Here is a 13,234-nt window from a genome sequence, read left to right on the forward strand (position 1 = left end):
AAAAAAAAAAAGTAGTTCTAAAAACTTGGTTTTGCCTTTGGAATTTAGCTAAGAATACAACTCTTTTACCTAAGAAAGATTCAAAACATAGTAAGAAATTGAGAGGAAATATATCTGATCATTCCAAGCCCTATCACATGGGCCACCTAGGGAGTGGGTGGAGATCAGATTTGTTTGCAAAAATCAGCACAGCATGTCAAATTCTACCATTGGGATTATGTGATGGAAAATTCATAAAATCTGCTTATATGATATCAAATACCTGATCGTTCTCATCAAGAAATGTGGTCAGTTCATCTAATAGAAGCACTTTACATGCTTCAGCCAAAGCACCAGCAATGGCAACTCTTTGCTTCTGACCGCCACTCAGCGTTTGGACGGATCTCTGAGGAACAAGAATAAAGAATTTTCAAACTAAATTCTGCAGTTCTTAACAACTTTCAATTTTGATAAACTACAAATATATACGGCTTGCCTGAAGGTAGCCAGACATGCCAACTGCACTGAGAGCTTCCAAAACCCTTGATTTAACTTCATTATCGCTCAGATTTAACTTACCGAGGCCAAATGCAACATCAGCTTCCACAGTAGGCATAACTACCTGGCAAACAAAAGAATTATTTGCATCAAATGTTTATTACAAAAATACAAGCAAAAAGAAAGATGAAAAATCAGTACAACTTTTTTGTTTGCAAGAATGCCATATGCATGTTTGAAATTCAATAGATTTTCCAAGGCTGGCAACTTCGCTATTTCTGTTTCTTTACTATCTTCTAAGGATATATTTTAGGTCAAAAGTCAACCTAGTCCTTGAATTCATTCGTGTTAACACTAAACTATCAAAAGTTTCAATTATGTCCTTAAACTTTTGATATCGATTTAATAAATTCATACCACTAACATTTTTACTAAAATATTAACATAACTTACCAATTAGACTAACATGTGATGATTTGTAATGACGTGACACAAGGGACTATGTCAACTAAATAAGATAAGGGTAAAACGGCAGAAAAATCTGGGGGGACGGACAAGCTATAGCACGTGTATTTTATCCAACTAGTCCACTCTCCCAGTCCCATGCTACTTGCTGCCACATCATGTTAAATGATTACTCCATTGTCCAGTCAATATGCCACATCAACATTTAAGTAACAATGGCAACAAGAAGAATTAATTAAAATCAAATTGAAAGTCCGTAAATGTAATTGAAACTTACATAGTCTAGAAACTAGACAGAACTCACCATCAAAGTTCAAGACTTCCAGGCTAAATTTGTAATTCAGCTAAACTTAATTGGTGAATTAGCTAATATTAAATTTGTTTTGCATTTTGATCCAAAGATGAAATTAATCATGTTTGAGTGAGTATCGGTCATGTATTTCTTTGCATGAGTTAACACCCTACTTTTCCAGTGCTTTTTCTGACAAAGTCCATTCTTCAAACCAATGCACTGGCATTAAATTTTGAAGATGATTTCAGAAATAGAATACAGAAAGCCTCTAGAGGAGGGATGAGCTGACTATAGCTAGTAGTAGTGACTAATATAATAACTTTCAAAGCTAAAGGCTCTGATGCGAAACCAACTACGTCATAATAAACCAACAATTACTTCAAGTGCAAGAACCATGGTTAAAACAACAAATATATACTTAAAAAGAGGAGCTTTGCCATAACAGTAAATTCTCTTTCAAGGTGCTAAATTCAGCTGCAATGTTATCATACACCAACTGAAGGTTAAAACGGTGAAGGTAACCTGATAGTCTGGGTTTTGGAAGACAAAGCACTTTGGCTTCTTGACGTATACTGCACCAGTTGTTGTATTCAAAAGACCAGCCAATACCTATATAGGTGAACACATCGAGGACTTATAATAGAATCATCTTGCAATATTGAGCTACAAAAGTACAGTGACATATTAGGGCCCATTTGATAATCGTGTTAAATTTTGTCCTCTTTTTGGATCACGAAGAAATGCTATCATAAATGGCAATACCTGAAGAGCTGTTTCAAGAAAAGCTTGAAATGTAAGAAAGATACCCTCTAAAGTTGAAGGTTCAAAGCTTGAAATGTAAGAAAGATACCCTCTAAAGTTGAAGGTTCAATGAACCTTCAACTTTAGAGGGTATCTTTCTTACATTTCAAGCTTTGAACCTTCAACTTTAGAGGGTATCTTTCTTACATTTCAAGCTTTTCTTGAAACAGCTCTTCAGGTATTGCCATTTATGATAGCATTTCTTCGTGATCCAAAAAGAGGACAAAATTTAACACGATTATCAAATGGGCCCTAATATGTCACTGTACTTTTGTAGCTCAATATTGCAAGATGATTCTATTATAAGTCCTCGATGTGTTCACCTATATAGGTATTGGCTGGTCTTTTGAATACAACAACTGGTGCAGTATACGTCAAGAAGCCAAAGTGCTTTGTCTTCCAAAACCCAGACTATCAGGTTACCTTCACCGTTTTAACCTTCAGTTGGTGTATGATAACATTGCAGCTGAATTTAGCACCTTGAAAGAGAATTTACTGTTATGGCAAAGCTCCTCTTTTTAAGTATATATTTGTTGTTTTAACCATGGTTCTTGCACTGCCTTTGTCTTCCAAAACCCAGACTATCAGGTTACCTTCACCGTTTTAACCTTCAGTTGGTGTATGATAACATTGCAGCTGAATTTAGCACCTTGAAAGAGAATTTACTGTTATGGCAAAGCTCCTCTTTTTAAGTATATATTTGTTGTTTTAACCATGGTTCTTGCACTTGAAGTAATTGTTGGTTTATTATGACGTAGTTGGTTTCGCATCAGAGCCTTTAGCTTTGAAAGTTATTATATTAGTCACTACTACTAGCTATAGTCAGCTCATCCCTCCTCTAGAGGCTTTCTGTATTCTATTTCTGAAATCATCTTCAAAATTTAATGCCAGTGCATTGGTTTGAAGAATGGACTTTGTCAGAAAAAGCACTGGAAAAGTAGGGTGTTAACTCATGCAAAGAAATACATGACCGATACTCACTCAAACATGATTAATTTCATCTTTGGATCAAAATGCAAAACAAATTTAATATTAGCTAATTCACCAATTAAGTTTAGCTGAATTACAAATTTAGCCTGGAAGTCTTGAACTTTGATGGTGAGTTCTGTCTAGTTTCTAGACTATGTAAGTTTCAATTACATTTACGGACTTTCAATTTGATTTTAATTAATTCTTCTTGTTGCCATTGTTACTTAAATGTTGATGTGGCATATTGACTGGACAATGGAGTAATCATTTAACATGATGTGGCAGCAAGTAGCATGGGACTGGGAGAGTGGACTAGTTGGATAAAATACACGTGCTATAGCTTGTCCGTCCCCCCAGATTTTTCTGCCGTTTTACCCTTATCTTATTTAGTTGACATAGTCCCTTGTGTCACGTCATTACAAATCATCACATGTTAGTCTAATTGGTAAGTTATGTTAATATTTTAGTAAAAATGTTAGTGGTATGAATTTATTAAATCGATATCAAAAGTTTAAGGACATAATTGAAACTTTTGATAGTTTAGTGTTAACACGAATGAATTCAAGGACTAGGTTGACTTTTGACCTAAAATATATCCTTAGAAGATAGTAAAGAAACAGAAATAGCGAAGTTGCCAGCCTTGGAAAATCTATTGAATTTCAAACATGCATATGGCATTCTTGCAAACAAAAAAGTTGTACTGATTTTTCATCTTTCTTTTTGCTTGTATTTTTGTAATAAACATTTGATGCAAATAATTCTTTTGTTTGCCAGGTAGTTATGCCTACTGTGGAAGCTGATGTTGCATTTGGCCTCGGTAAGTTAAATCTGAGCGATAATGAAGTTAAATCAAGGGTTTTGGAAGCTCTCAGTGCAGTTGGCATGTCTGGCTACCTTCAGGCAAGCCGTATATATTTGTAGTTTATCAAAATTGAAAGTTGTTAAGAACTGCAGAATTTAGTTTGAAAATTCTTTATTCTTGTTCCTCAGAGATCCGTCCAAACGCTGAGTGGCGGTCAGAAGCAAAGAGTTGCCATTGCTGGTGCTTTGGCTGAAGCATGTAAAGTGCTTCTATTAGATGAACTGACCACATTTCTTGATGAGAACGATCAGGTATTTGATATCATATAAGCAGATTTTATGAATTTTCCATCACATAATCCCAATGGTAGAATTTGACATGCTGTGCTGATTTTTGCAAACAAATCTGATCTCCACCCACTCCCTAGGTGGCCCATGTGATAGGGCTTGGAATGATCAGATATATTTCCTCTCAATTTCTTACTATGTTTTGAATCTTTCTTAGGTAAAAGAGTTGTATTCTTAGCTAAATTCCAAAGGCAAAACCAAGTTTTTAGAACTACTTTTTTTTTTTCAATACGTAGCTTGGTTGTTGAAAACACTGGTAAAAAGTAGATAATAAAACAAGTAATTTAATGGTGGAATGAGTATTTATAGACTTAATTTTCAAAAACTAAAAATCAAAAACCAAAAACCCCTTCTTGCATTCATTTCTAGGATTAGAACTTTTATTTATTTTTCCTTTTTCAACATTTTCTTTTCTAAATCAGATGGGGGTGATCAAAGCAGTTAGGAACTCTTTGCACAATTCAGAAGACGTTACAGCATTATGGGTGACCCATCGTTTAGAAGAACTCGAGTATGCAGATGGCGCTATCTACATGGAAGACGGAAAAGTCATCATGCATGGTGATGTGGCAAGTATCCAAAGTTTCATCCAAACAAAACAATCAGATTATATCAAGCGTATTTACTATTCGTGAGTGTCATTTCTCTCACTTGATGTTTTCCTTGTCACATTATTATAACATTTCAGTACATAATTTCATCTTGTTACATAATAAAATCATTTTGTTGTTGCATTATTTTGTTACATATTGAAGTAAGCTCATACTCTGTCTATACCATTCAAGTCCTTTCCTTACTGAACTTTGTTTTTATATTGGTTTTTCTGTTTCTGTTTCCATCTAATTAACCTTAATGAATATATCAACTGCTATATATCGGTTGTATCTTCATATGTTTTATTGCAATTAGCTTCTGATATACTATGCATTTTGTTAGCCTAATATTATATCATATGACATTTTATCAGCTGCAATTTATTGGCTTCTTAAAGTAAGTTCGCACATGTCTGGATTTGGTTGAATACTTTTTGTTTGCTGTTTGTGGAGTCTGAATATTAATCAGGTTGGATTTAAGTGAAGAGATCCATGAAGGTGCATGACATTGGACATTGTGACATCGAGAAGCTAGTAGAGTAGACTCGTAGTGTTAGAACTTAGAAGTCTATTGTTGGAACTCATGTTACAAATGATCTATACAATGAGTTGATATATCTTCGAGGAAGTTTATGAGATTTGTATGGATCTCTTCTTATTATAATCATCTTCTCAACAGAGATTAAAATAAAGTGAATGATGATTGATGATCTAAATACATAAATCTCAATTACAAATTCTCTTATTTTTGTTTATTGTCTTGATTTGTCAGAAGGGAAAAGTTTAAGATTCCAAAGTCTCGTCAAAGACCTAACATTCGGAAATGTGATTGAACTTTGATGGTTTTCTGAATCATCCTTTGCTTGATGAAAAGCATAAAAGGGTTATCTTTTATATACACCAGACTTCTTTGTTTGTTTGTTTTTCTTTCTTCTGATGCCTTCTACATAGAGATGGCAATGGGGCCGGGATGGGGCGGGGATGCATTTTCCATCCACGTCTCCGTAGGGATTTTTAATCCCATCTCCGTCCCATTCCTCGTTTTGGGGGTCGGGTATTCGGGCCCTCACAGAGAAAAATCTTTGTTTTTTTATTTTATTATGTTTATTATCTAGAATTAACTAAAATTAGTATTTATATTAAAATTGTAAATTTTATGCGATAATTTAGTATTATTGTTAAAATTTTATTTTATTAAAATTGTTAAATTGTAAATTGAAAATTAAAATTAAAAAAAAATTAACTAAAACGGTAGCTTAGCTACTGTTTTAGTAGTATTAGAATATATATATATATATATATATATAATTAGAAAAAATTATAAATAAAAGTTTTGTTTTAGTTTTTTTCTAATTTTAGTTATAATAATAATAATAATAATAATTATATAGGTTAATAATTAAAAAAATCGGGGGTTGAGGACGAGGCGAGGATTGCCTCCTCGTCTCCGACTGGGGACCCGATTTAAATCCCTGGTTTGACCCCATACCTGGTCAAATCGAGGATTCCTTGCCCTGATCGGATCGGGGACTCGGGCCCCCATCCCCGGCCCCATTGGGGAAATTCCACCCATCCCCGTCGGGGAAACGGGGACTGCGGGGCCCCATTCCCTGTTTCCCAACGAGGATTTCCCTACTAATTCCTCGCGGGGAATTCCTTATTAGATCCCTGTGGGGATTCCACATCGTGTAACGCCCCAGGCCCAGGATTTAGACCAGGATTCAGAATCTGGATTCCTGGTTATGTCATACTTTCATGTCCTCAGGATCTCTCTCATTCAGATGTGATATCGATTATTCATGTACCCCTCCTGAACTCAGGTCGTTACATGCCCACCAGCTTCCGTTTGGTTCGTCCTCGAACCACATCTTACTGGGAGAGGTTCCGCTCTGATACCATTTGTAACACCCAAGGTCCAGGATTTGGAATTTGGATTCGGCCTCTGATGGTCCCGGCATTCCCCTGCGCTCTGGCTACGTCATGCAATCAAGGTCATGACTCATCATCAAACTTTAACTCTGTTACCCATACTTCAACTGTTTCACAGTCTACTCATACATCGAGCCTTAACACAGTCTATTCATACATCAACATTAGCCCACTATCCCCAGTTTACTCATGCACCTTATCACAGTATCCTCTTAACCCTTACGTCCAACTTCATCATAGTATGAATACTTCAAATTCAGCACATCGAATTCAGCAGAAATATCCATAACAGATTTCATCACAATTTCAGATATGGCATAAGAATTCCTCAGCAGGCTTATCAAAATCTTAGGGCAACCAGCAGTAAACCACTTACCTCAGGATAACGCACTGTCCCAAAACGAGACCTTACTCCACTCGAGAACTTCCTTCACCGCCGCACATTCCTGAAACCAATCACAAATTAGGTCCAAGAATCTCAAAAGACGGTGGGTTGCCAAAAGGGAACCGACACTTACCCTGAACAAAAGAATCAGGCGAAACCAACCACGAATCGGCAACAATCGACACTGTTCTAGTGTGCAATCGAACGAGGTGAGCAATCTAACGCGCGCTGGGCTTCGGCTATCGACGGAACACAGACGTGCGGCGGACGAACAGAGGCGGAAGAAGAACTCGCGCGGCTGGGACGTTTGCGTGGCTGGAGACCCGCGGTCGAGCGACTGGAGGCGGTCGAAGCTAACGACCGGAAACAAGGGTCAAGCGACGGACGGGACAAAAACGATCGGGGAATGCAGTCGATGACGGATCTGTCTTCTGGTGTGCATTCGACGACAGCTTCGGCTAGGCACATTGTCGACGAACGGAAGCGTGGCATATAACAACCCGAGTTCAGGAAGGGTACATGAATGAATCGATATCACATCTGAATGAGAGGGATTCTGAGGACATGAAAGTATGATTAAGAAATGCTTAAAAGAATTGAAAGTTACTATCTATACCAACAAGGTGTACTTTCCTTTTCGGCGGCTCAATCATAACTCTAAAGTTAAGCGTGCTTAGCTTATGCATGTTGAAAGGACCCGTGGTTTGTGGGGACAACTTATTCATTCTTGTGTATGTTTCTTTCGATATATATATTCATTCTCTTTATATAATATTTTGTTCTCACATGCTACAACTAACTTACATAACATGTTTGGTCCTTGGTCATCAAAGTTTGAATTTGATTTTTAATTACCCTTGAAGTTTGAAAATAGATTTTGAAGAGTCTTCAAGTAGAGTCAACTATTAGAAGAGGTTGGTTCCTAAAATATTATCGAAATTTGACCTATAAAAATTATATTATATGTATCTGTCTAGTAGTGGATTTATCACCAAATTTCAACTTGAGACTTTCTTATAAAAGCATTCGAAGTCTCCCATCTTTGATTTTGGATTTTGCTTTCAGTGGTTATAATATCCCACAAGTTGCCATTTTTGAATCTACTGTACTTCGATGTTTATTCTAAATGCTTCCCATCATATTCAAATAATCTTACAATTTTCAAATCATTCCTTTATATATATATTTTTTAAAATAATAACCTTGGTTTTTTATTTTCCACAAATATATTGAATAGCAATAAATAGAAGTTGACTTCATAACTTGAGGTTAAGCCACAAGTGCAACACGACTAGAAGAGATTAAAATGAAAGAAAAAAAAAACCAACAACAACAAAGGCATAACAAAACACACAAAAGAACAAGCTCGGTCTTGAGGAGAATAGCTTATACGAATCCCCTCAATAGAAGCCCCAAACCCTTAAGAACATAGAAAAACCTTAGACAACAAATTGACTAAACACTTAGACAGGATGCAAGGTAAGTTATGGATACAAATATTACGCTCTCTCCAAAAAGGATATATAACAGTATACCATGTAACTTTTTAGATCTTACGCCATAAGTGATCCCCCCTCCCCCAAAACACAATGACTAAAAGGTCATTTCAAGGATAAATGGTCTCAAGACTCAACTCAATCAGTGCAAAGAACACAGACACTAGGAATACTAAAACACCACCTATTAATGTGATCCCATGTCTATAACTGATTATAGATAGCAAGCCATGCAATAAAGAGTATCTAGGAATATTACCTCCAAACAAAAGGAGACTAGTCCAAGGCACCACAATCGCAAGGACGTCCAAGCACTAGCAATAGAAGATACTCTAGAACAAGAAAGAAGTTAAATCACACAATCCTCCCTCATAACCTCAAGCACTATAATTGAACCTACTCTAATAGTTCATTTAGTTCTTCGAAGTTAGAAGGCTAAGCTCAAGTCCCACTAGAGTAGAGAAAGTCACCAACCTTTGCATCTAAATGACCATCATACCAAACTATTGAAGATAGGACCCCATTCCAACAAAGATCAAATCACATCGATCAATGACGCTCATCTCCAACAGAAAAACGAATCAAGGTCCTCAAGTTGTCCCGAAACTTGAAGGATAGTCTAGTAACACTTAGGCTAGAGGGTGAACTTTCATCTTTTTTGTGTCAACTTAATTTGTTAGTATTTAATTGTATCTATATGTACCAATTTCACTCAAAACTATGGTTTAACGAAAGGATATGATAAACAAAAAATAGTAAAACTCTTTCGACTGACGATCTAGGAGAGGTCATAGATAATGTAATTAGCAAAAGAAAGAAATCAACATATAGAATTAGTAATTACAAATTTAATTTTTAAAATGTAAAAATAAAAAATTAAATGATTATCAAAGAGGACATATCAAACAAGTCCAAAGAACTTGTTTCTTTGTATATCATCTTGTCGTTACCCCTTGAATTATGCATTCAATTTTTATTCTAGTCTATCATATCTTAAGATATTGAGCTATAGCTTATTTAATACATTCAAGGTAGGGATAATATATTTGAGCTTAACTATTTTGTACATATTATATTTTTATTTATTTTAGTTTATGTACTTTCAAATGACTTAATTTAATTTAAGAATTTTTAATAAATTTTAAAATAGTCTCTAACAATTAGTTAATGGTGAACTTTTCAAAACAAAGTTAGTCTCCATTAGTCTCTCATCTATAAAATTTGAAAACACATTCATGTTGTATCTAATTTTGAATGAAAACTATTGTTATTATTTTACTAAATTTCATAAAATTGACGTCAAACTATCTATGAGGATTAATTTTAAGATTTATTAAAAATACAATAATAAATTTAAGATTTATTAAAAATACAATAATAAATCAAAACATTTTAAAATATAAAGACTAAGATAGAATATCATCTAAAGTACTATCACCACTCCATTTGTTACTAAAAAGAGAGGAGAATAATAGAAGGTACAATGTTAACAATTTTAGAATTAAAGCCTATGAGGCATCATATATTTCAGCATAAGTGAAGTAGTGACAAATTGATATCCTAGTCAACAATACAAGAGCATACTTCAATATGCTATCATACTTTAAACGATAAGACTCAATTGGTTGAGACATATCTCAATTAAAAGAATCTTTGAACTGGAGACCTTAAAAAAAATTGACTGCAAAACAATGTCAAGAATGAAAAGTGGTCAGACTATTAATAAAGAAAAAGATAAAGGAATGAGAATGACACCTCCAATTCAAAGATTATTTTAATTGAGGACATGTCTCAATGAGTTGGGTCAATTTCCACTTATCTTAAATTGAATGAACAAGCTAAAATGAACAACCAGGGAACAACTTGATGCTGAACTGTAACTAACATCAACAATGGATTATCATTTTTGGAGATCAAACCGAACCTTAATGAGGTGAATGCATTTTCATCTGTTAGTAGTATAACTTTGATAATTTATAGTGGTTATGCCTAATCAAAATCATTCAATAACTTTTCATTTACCACCTCAAATCATTTTCAATAGCTATTTTCTGGTTATCTCATGGTGCAAATAGAATGTATAAAGATTGAGACTTGACTTAGAAAATGGTAATTCTGATGAACCACAGACTCTAAACAGACTCACCTCAGATAAAAGAAACCTATCTGTTCAAGGTTCTGTAAGAGAACAAACAAATACTTTCTTAAGCAACTAGGTATAAAATCAAAAGAAATGAAGTTTCATTCCAATATCAAAAAGTAATAAACCAAGGCAAAAAAGAGACTCGCTCATTTCACAATGTTCAAACAGAGACGATGGTAATACTAATAATGTCGACATTAATTCCACATAATTTTAGAAATGGAAATTTAACTAGCTTAGCTTAGGCAGTTTGGGGTAGAAAAGCTCTTCCAGGCTGACGGTTTGCAAGAGGCCCATGGCATCCAAGAAGCTGCACAGTCCAATTTTCACACCATGAGTTTAACTCAAAAAATTTAAGAACAATGCAACTCAAAACAAACACAAGCGATGAACAACCAGGAAATATAATAGATCACAGTTAAAAATATGGTCCTAATGGCTATAACAAGGAAGCCCCAATTCATAGCATTTCTAGGAAATAAATATGCTATTTAGCTCAAAATTAAATGCAACAAATTCCCATTAAATGGAAGGAAAAATACCCTCACCTAACTACAATTAGATTCATTCTCCTAGATTAAAACGGAAATGCAATTATCAGGGATCAAATACCTTTGCATTAACACCATCTGGCATAATCTTGTTCTCTGACTTAAACTTGAGATAATCAGCTCGGCTGAATTTAGTGAATCCCCTGAGATAGAAGTTTGAACATTCATGATTCAATCAAATATACAACCAATGGAGGGGAATTGAAACTTAATATAGATCAGATGATATCAAAATGAAGGGGCATACCACTTCCTGCTAACAATGATCTTTTGACGACCAGGGAACTTGAACTTAGCACGGCGGAGGGCCTCCTGAGCATGCTGGCTGTTGCTGTCCTTGCATCGAACAGAAAGAAGAACCTGACCAATGGCAACTCTTGCACAAGTTCCTTGTGGCTTACCGAAAGCACCTCTCATACCAGTTTGGAGCCTATCAGCTCCAGCACATGAAAGCATCTTGTTAATTCGAAGAACATGGAAGGGATGAACTCTAACCCTCAAATGAAACGCATCTTTCCCAGCAAATTTCGCCATGTACTTATTACAGGCAATACGAGCTGCTTCCAAAGCTTCACTGGAAACATTCTCTTTCTCCCAACTCACAAGATGAACACAGAAAGGGAATTCATCAACGCCCTTCTTCTTCATTCCAACATCATAAATCCTGATCTTGGGATCAGGAACACCGCGACAAAATCGCGATTTGGGATACGGCTTATTCTTGATTTGACGATAACATCTAGCAGGTCCTACAAAATCAAATGCAAAAACAATTAGAACAAATCAACAAATCCCCAATTGAATTGTAATTTGCAGGTAGAATTGAGAGAGCAATACTTCTTCCCATGGCTCTGTGCTGTTGGAAAACTTCGACTGCTAGATTAGGGTTTAGGAAAGATGAAGGTGGATTATAAAGTAGGGTTTCCGGAGATGATAAGCAAACCTAAAGGCCCACTATTACGGGCTAGGAAAAGGCCCAATTGCAAATCATACAATTTTTTTCTTTTTCATTTTCGTTTTATATTTTTTTCTCATTTTTTATTTTCAATTCTAGAGAAAATTATTAATATTATTGTTTTGCCTCAAACTTTTAAAAAATAAGCGTGCTTAGTCCATGGCTTTTAACTAAATTAAAAAACTAGAGTGAAAACAAAGTTACATTAAAACCCTTCGCCTTTTTTTTTTAATTTTAGAAAAAATACCTCTTTGCAATTAGTAATTGCAAAGCTAACCATTATGAGTCGGAGAAAGGCATAAACTTCATATCATACAACTTTTTTTTAGTACAAAAAAGGTGAGGGTTCCATCATTATGGGCCGTTACATGCCCTTCACCGAACTCTAGATAGCTTCATCTTTTGAGTTAGGTCTTCCTGATTGGGTATTAATAATATCTTCTCTATCAACTGGAACGAAAACTTTACCATGATATTCTCCTTCCATGTCCCATTCTTGTTCAAGATATCTTTAATCCTCTTTCTTCCAAAGTCATCCCGAATAAAATTTGGCATATGATTCCCACATTTATAGATCCATCGGTCTTGGGCAATGGAGATGTATCTTCTATTTTTCCATCTTCCACCTATAACCATTGAGAAAAGAGAATTCTCTTTCAAATATTATGCATCCACGTTAAAGAGGAATTAGAACCAATGACGCGTTTAGAAAATCACCCTTAAAATGCCGACCTCTAACGTTCTTCCTTGGTAAGCTTTCTAGGTTCCTAACAATTTGTCAACTAGTCTTTGCAAGCTTAGCCTGATTAAATAGATTCAGCTCTCTAAATCTCATGCCTCTAGCACCTTTATTCAAGCAAGGCTTCTTCCAACTCCTCTAATAATTTTTCTCGTAATTTCAAAAGAGCTCCACCAAAACCTTGCACAAGACTTATAATCTTGTTCATAAATGTTTTTTAGTTAACAAAAACATCTCATTATGTAGTTCGCCATCACCTGCACAATAACTTTTATAAGTATCTCTTTCCC

The 13,234-nt window shown here is 35.2% G+C and overlaps 3 protein-coding genes across 3 annotated transcripts; 1 reads left to right on the forward strand and 2 right to left on the reverse strand.

Annotated features, from left to right (window-relative positions):
* Positions 1-58: 58 nt before the first annotated feature.
* LOC150030295 (ABC transporter I family member 10-like) lies at positions 59-2,223 on the reverse strand. Its single transcript, XM_090309848.1, has 5 exons — positions 2,183-2,223; positions 1,997-2,087; positions 1,757-1,843; positions 476-601; positions 59-385 (listed from the first exon to the last, which is right to left on the reverse strand). Exons 1-5 carry the CDS (start codon positions 2,221-2,223, stop codon positions 245-247), a joined length of 486 nt encoding a protein of 161 aa, XP_090165974.1. The 3' UTR covers positions 59-244.
* A 378-nt stretch (positions 2,224-2,601) lies between these two features.
* On the forward strand, positions 2,602-5,462 carry LOC150030296 (ABC transporter I family member 10-like). Its single transcript, XM_090309847.1, has 5 exons — positions 2,602-2,623; positions 3,779-3,904; positions 3,995-4,117; positions 4,576-4,784; positions 5,216-5,462. Exons 2-5 carry the CDS (start codon positions 3,785-3,787, stop codon positions 5,250-5,252), a joined length of 489 nt encoding a protein of 162 aa, XP_090165973.1. The 5' UTR covers positions 2,602-2,623; positions 3,779-3,784; the 3' UTR covers positions 5,253-5,462.
* A 5,313-nt stretch (positions 5,463-10,775) lies between these two features.
* Positions 10,776-12,312, reverse strand: LOC150030297 (large ribosomal subunit protein uL16). Its single transcript, XM_090309849.1, has 4 exons — positions 12,088-12,312; positions 11,498-11,999; positions 11,312-11,393; positions 10,776-11,009 (listed from the first exon to the last, which is right to left on the reverse strand). The coding sequence occupies exons 1-4, from the start codon at positions 12,095-12,097 to the stop codon at positions 10,941-10,943; spliced, it is 663 nt and encodes a 220-aa protein (XP_090165975.1). The 5' UTR covers positions 12,098-12,312; the 3' UTR covers positions 10,776-10,940.
* Positions 12,313-13,234: the final 922 nt, after the last annotated feature.

This window comes from Benincasa hispida, unplaced genomic scaffold, assembly GCF_027475165.1.
Source record: "Benincasa hispida cultivar pf3 unplaced genomic scaffold, pf3_genome.v1.1 HicScf331, whole genome shotgun sequence".
NCBI lineage: Eukaryota > Viridiplantae > Streptophyta > Magnoliopsida > Cucurbitales > Cucurbitaceae > Benincasa > Benincasa hispida.

Bases quoted from the DNA above. Each gene is read 5' to 3' on its own strand.
- LOC150030297 (XM_090309849.1), bottom strand. The intron at 11,394-11,497 runs GTATGCCCCTTC...CTTCTATCTCAG, and splicing joins ATCATTGTTAGCAGGAAGTG to GGGATTCACTAAATTCAGCC. The intron at 11,010-11,311 runs GTATTTGATCCC...TGGACTGTGCAG, and splicing joins CAGATGGTGTTAATGCAAAG to CTTCTTGGATGCCATGGGCC.
- LOC150030296 (XM_090309847.1), top strand. From the start codon at position 3,785: ATGCCTACTGTGGAAGCTGATGTTGCATTTGGCCTCGGTAAGTTAAAT. The intron at 3,905-3,994 runs GCAAGCCGTATA...CTTGTTCCTCAG, and splicing joins GCATGTCTGGCTACCTTCAG to AGATCCGTCCAAACGCTGAG. The intron at 4,118-4,575 runs GTATTTGATATC...TTTCTAAATCAG, and splicing joins TTCTTGATGAGAACGATCAG to ATGGGGGTGATCAAAGCAGT.
- LOC150030295 (XM_090309848.1), bottom strand. From the start codon at position 2,223: ATGGCAATACCTGAAGAGCTGTTTCAAGAAAAGCTTGAAAT. The intron at 602-1,756 runs GTTACCTTCACC...TTTGTTTGCCAG, and splicing joins TCCAAAACCCAGACTATCAG to GTAGTTATGCCTACTGTGGA. The intron at 386-475 runs GCAAGCCGTATA...CTTGTTCCTCAG, and splicing joins GCATGTCTGGCTACCTTCAG to AGATCCGTCCAAACGCTGAG.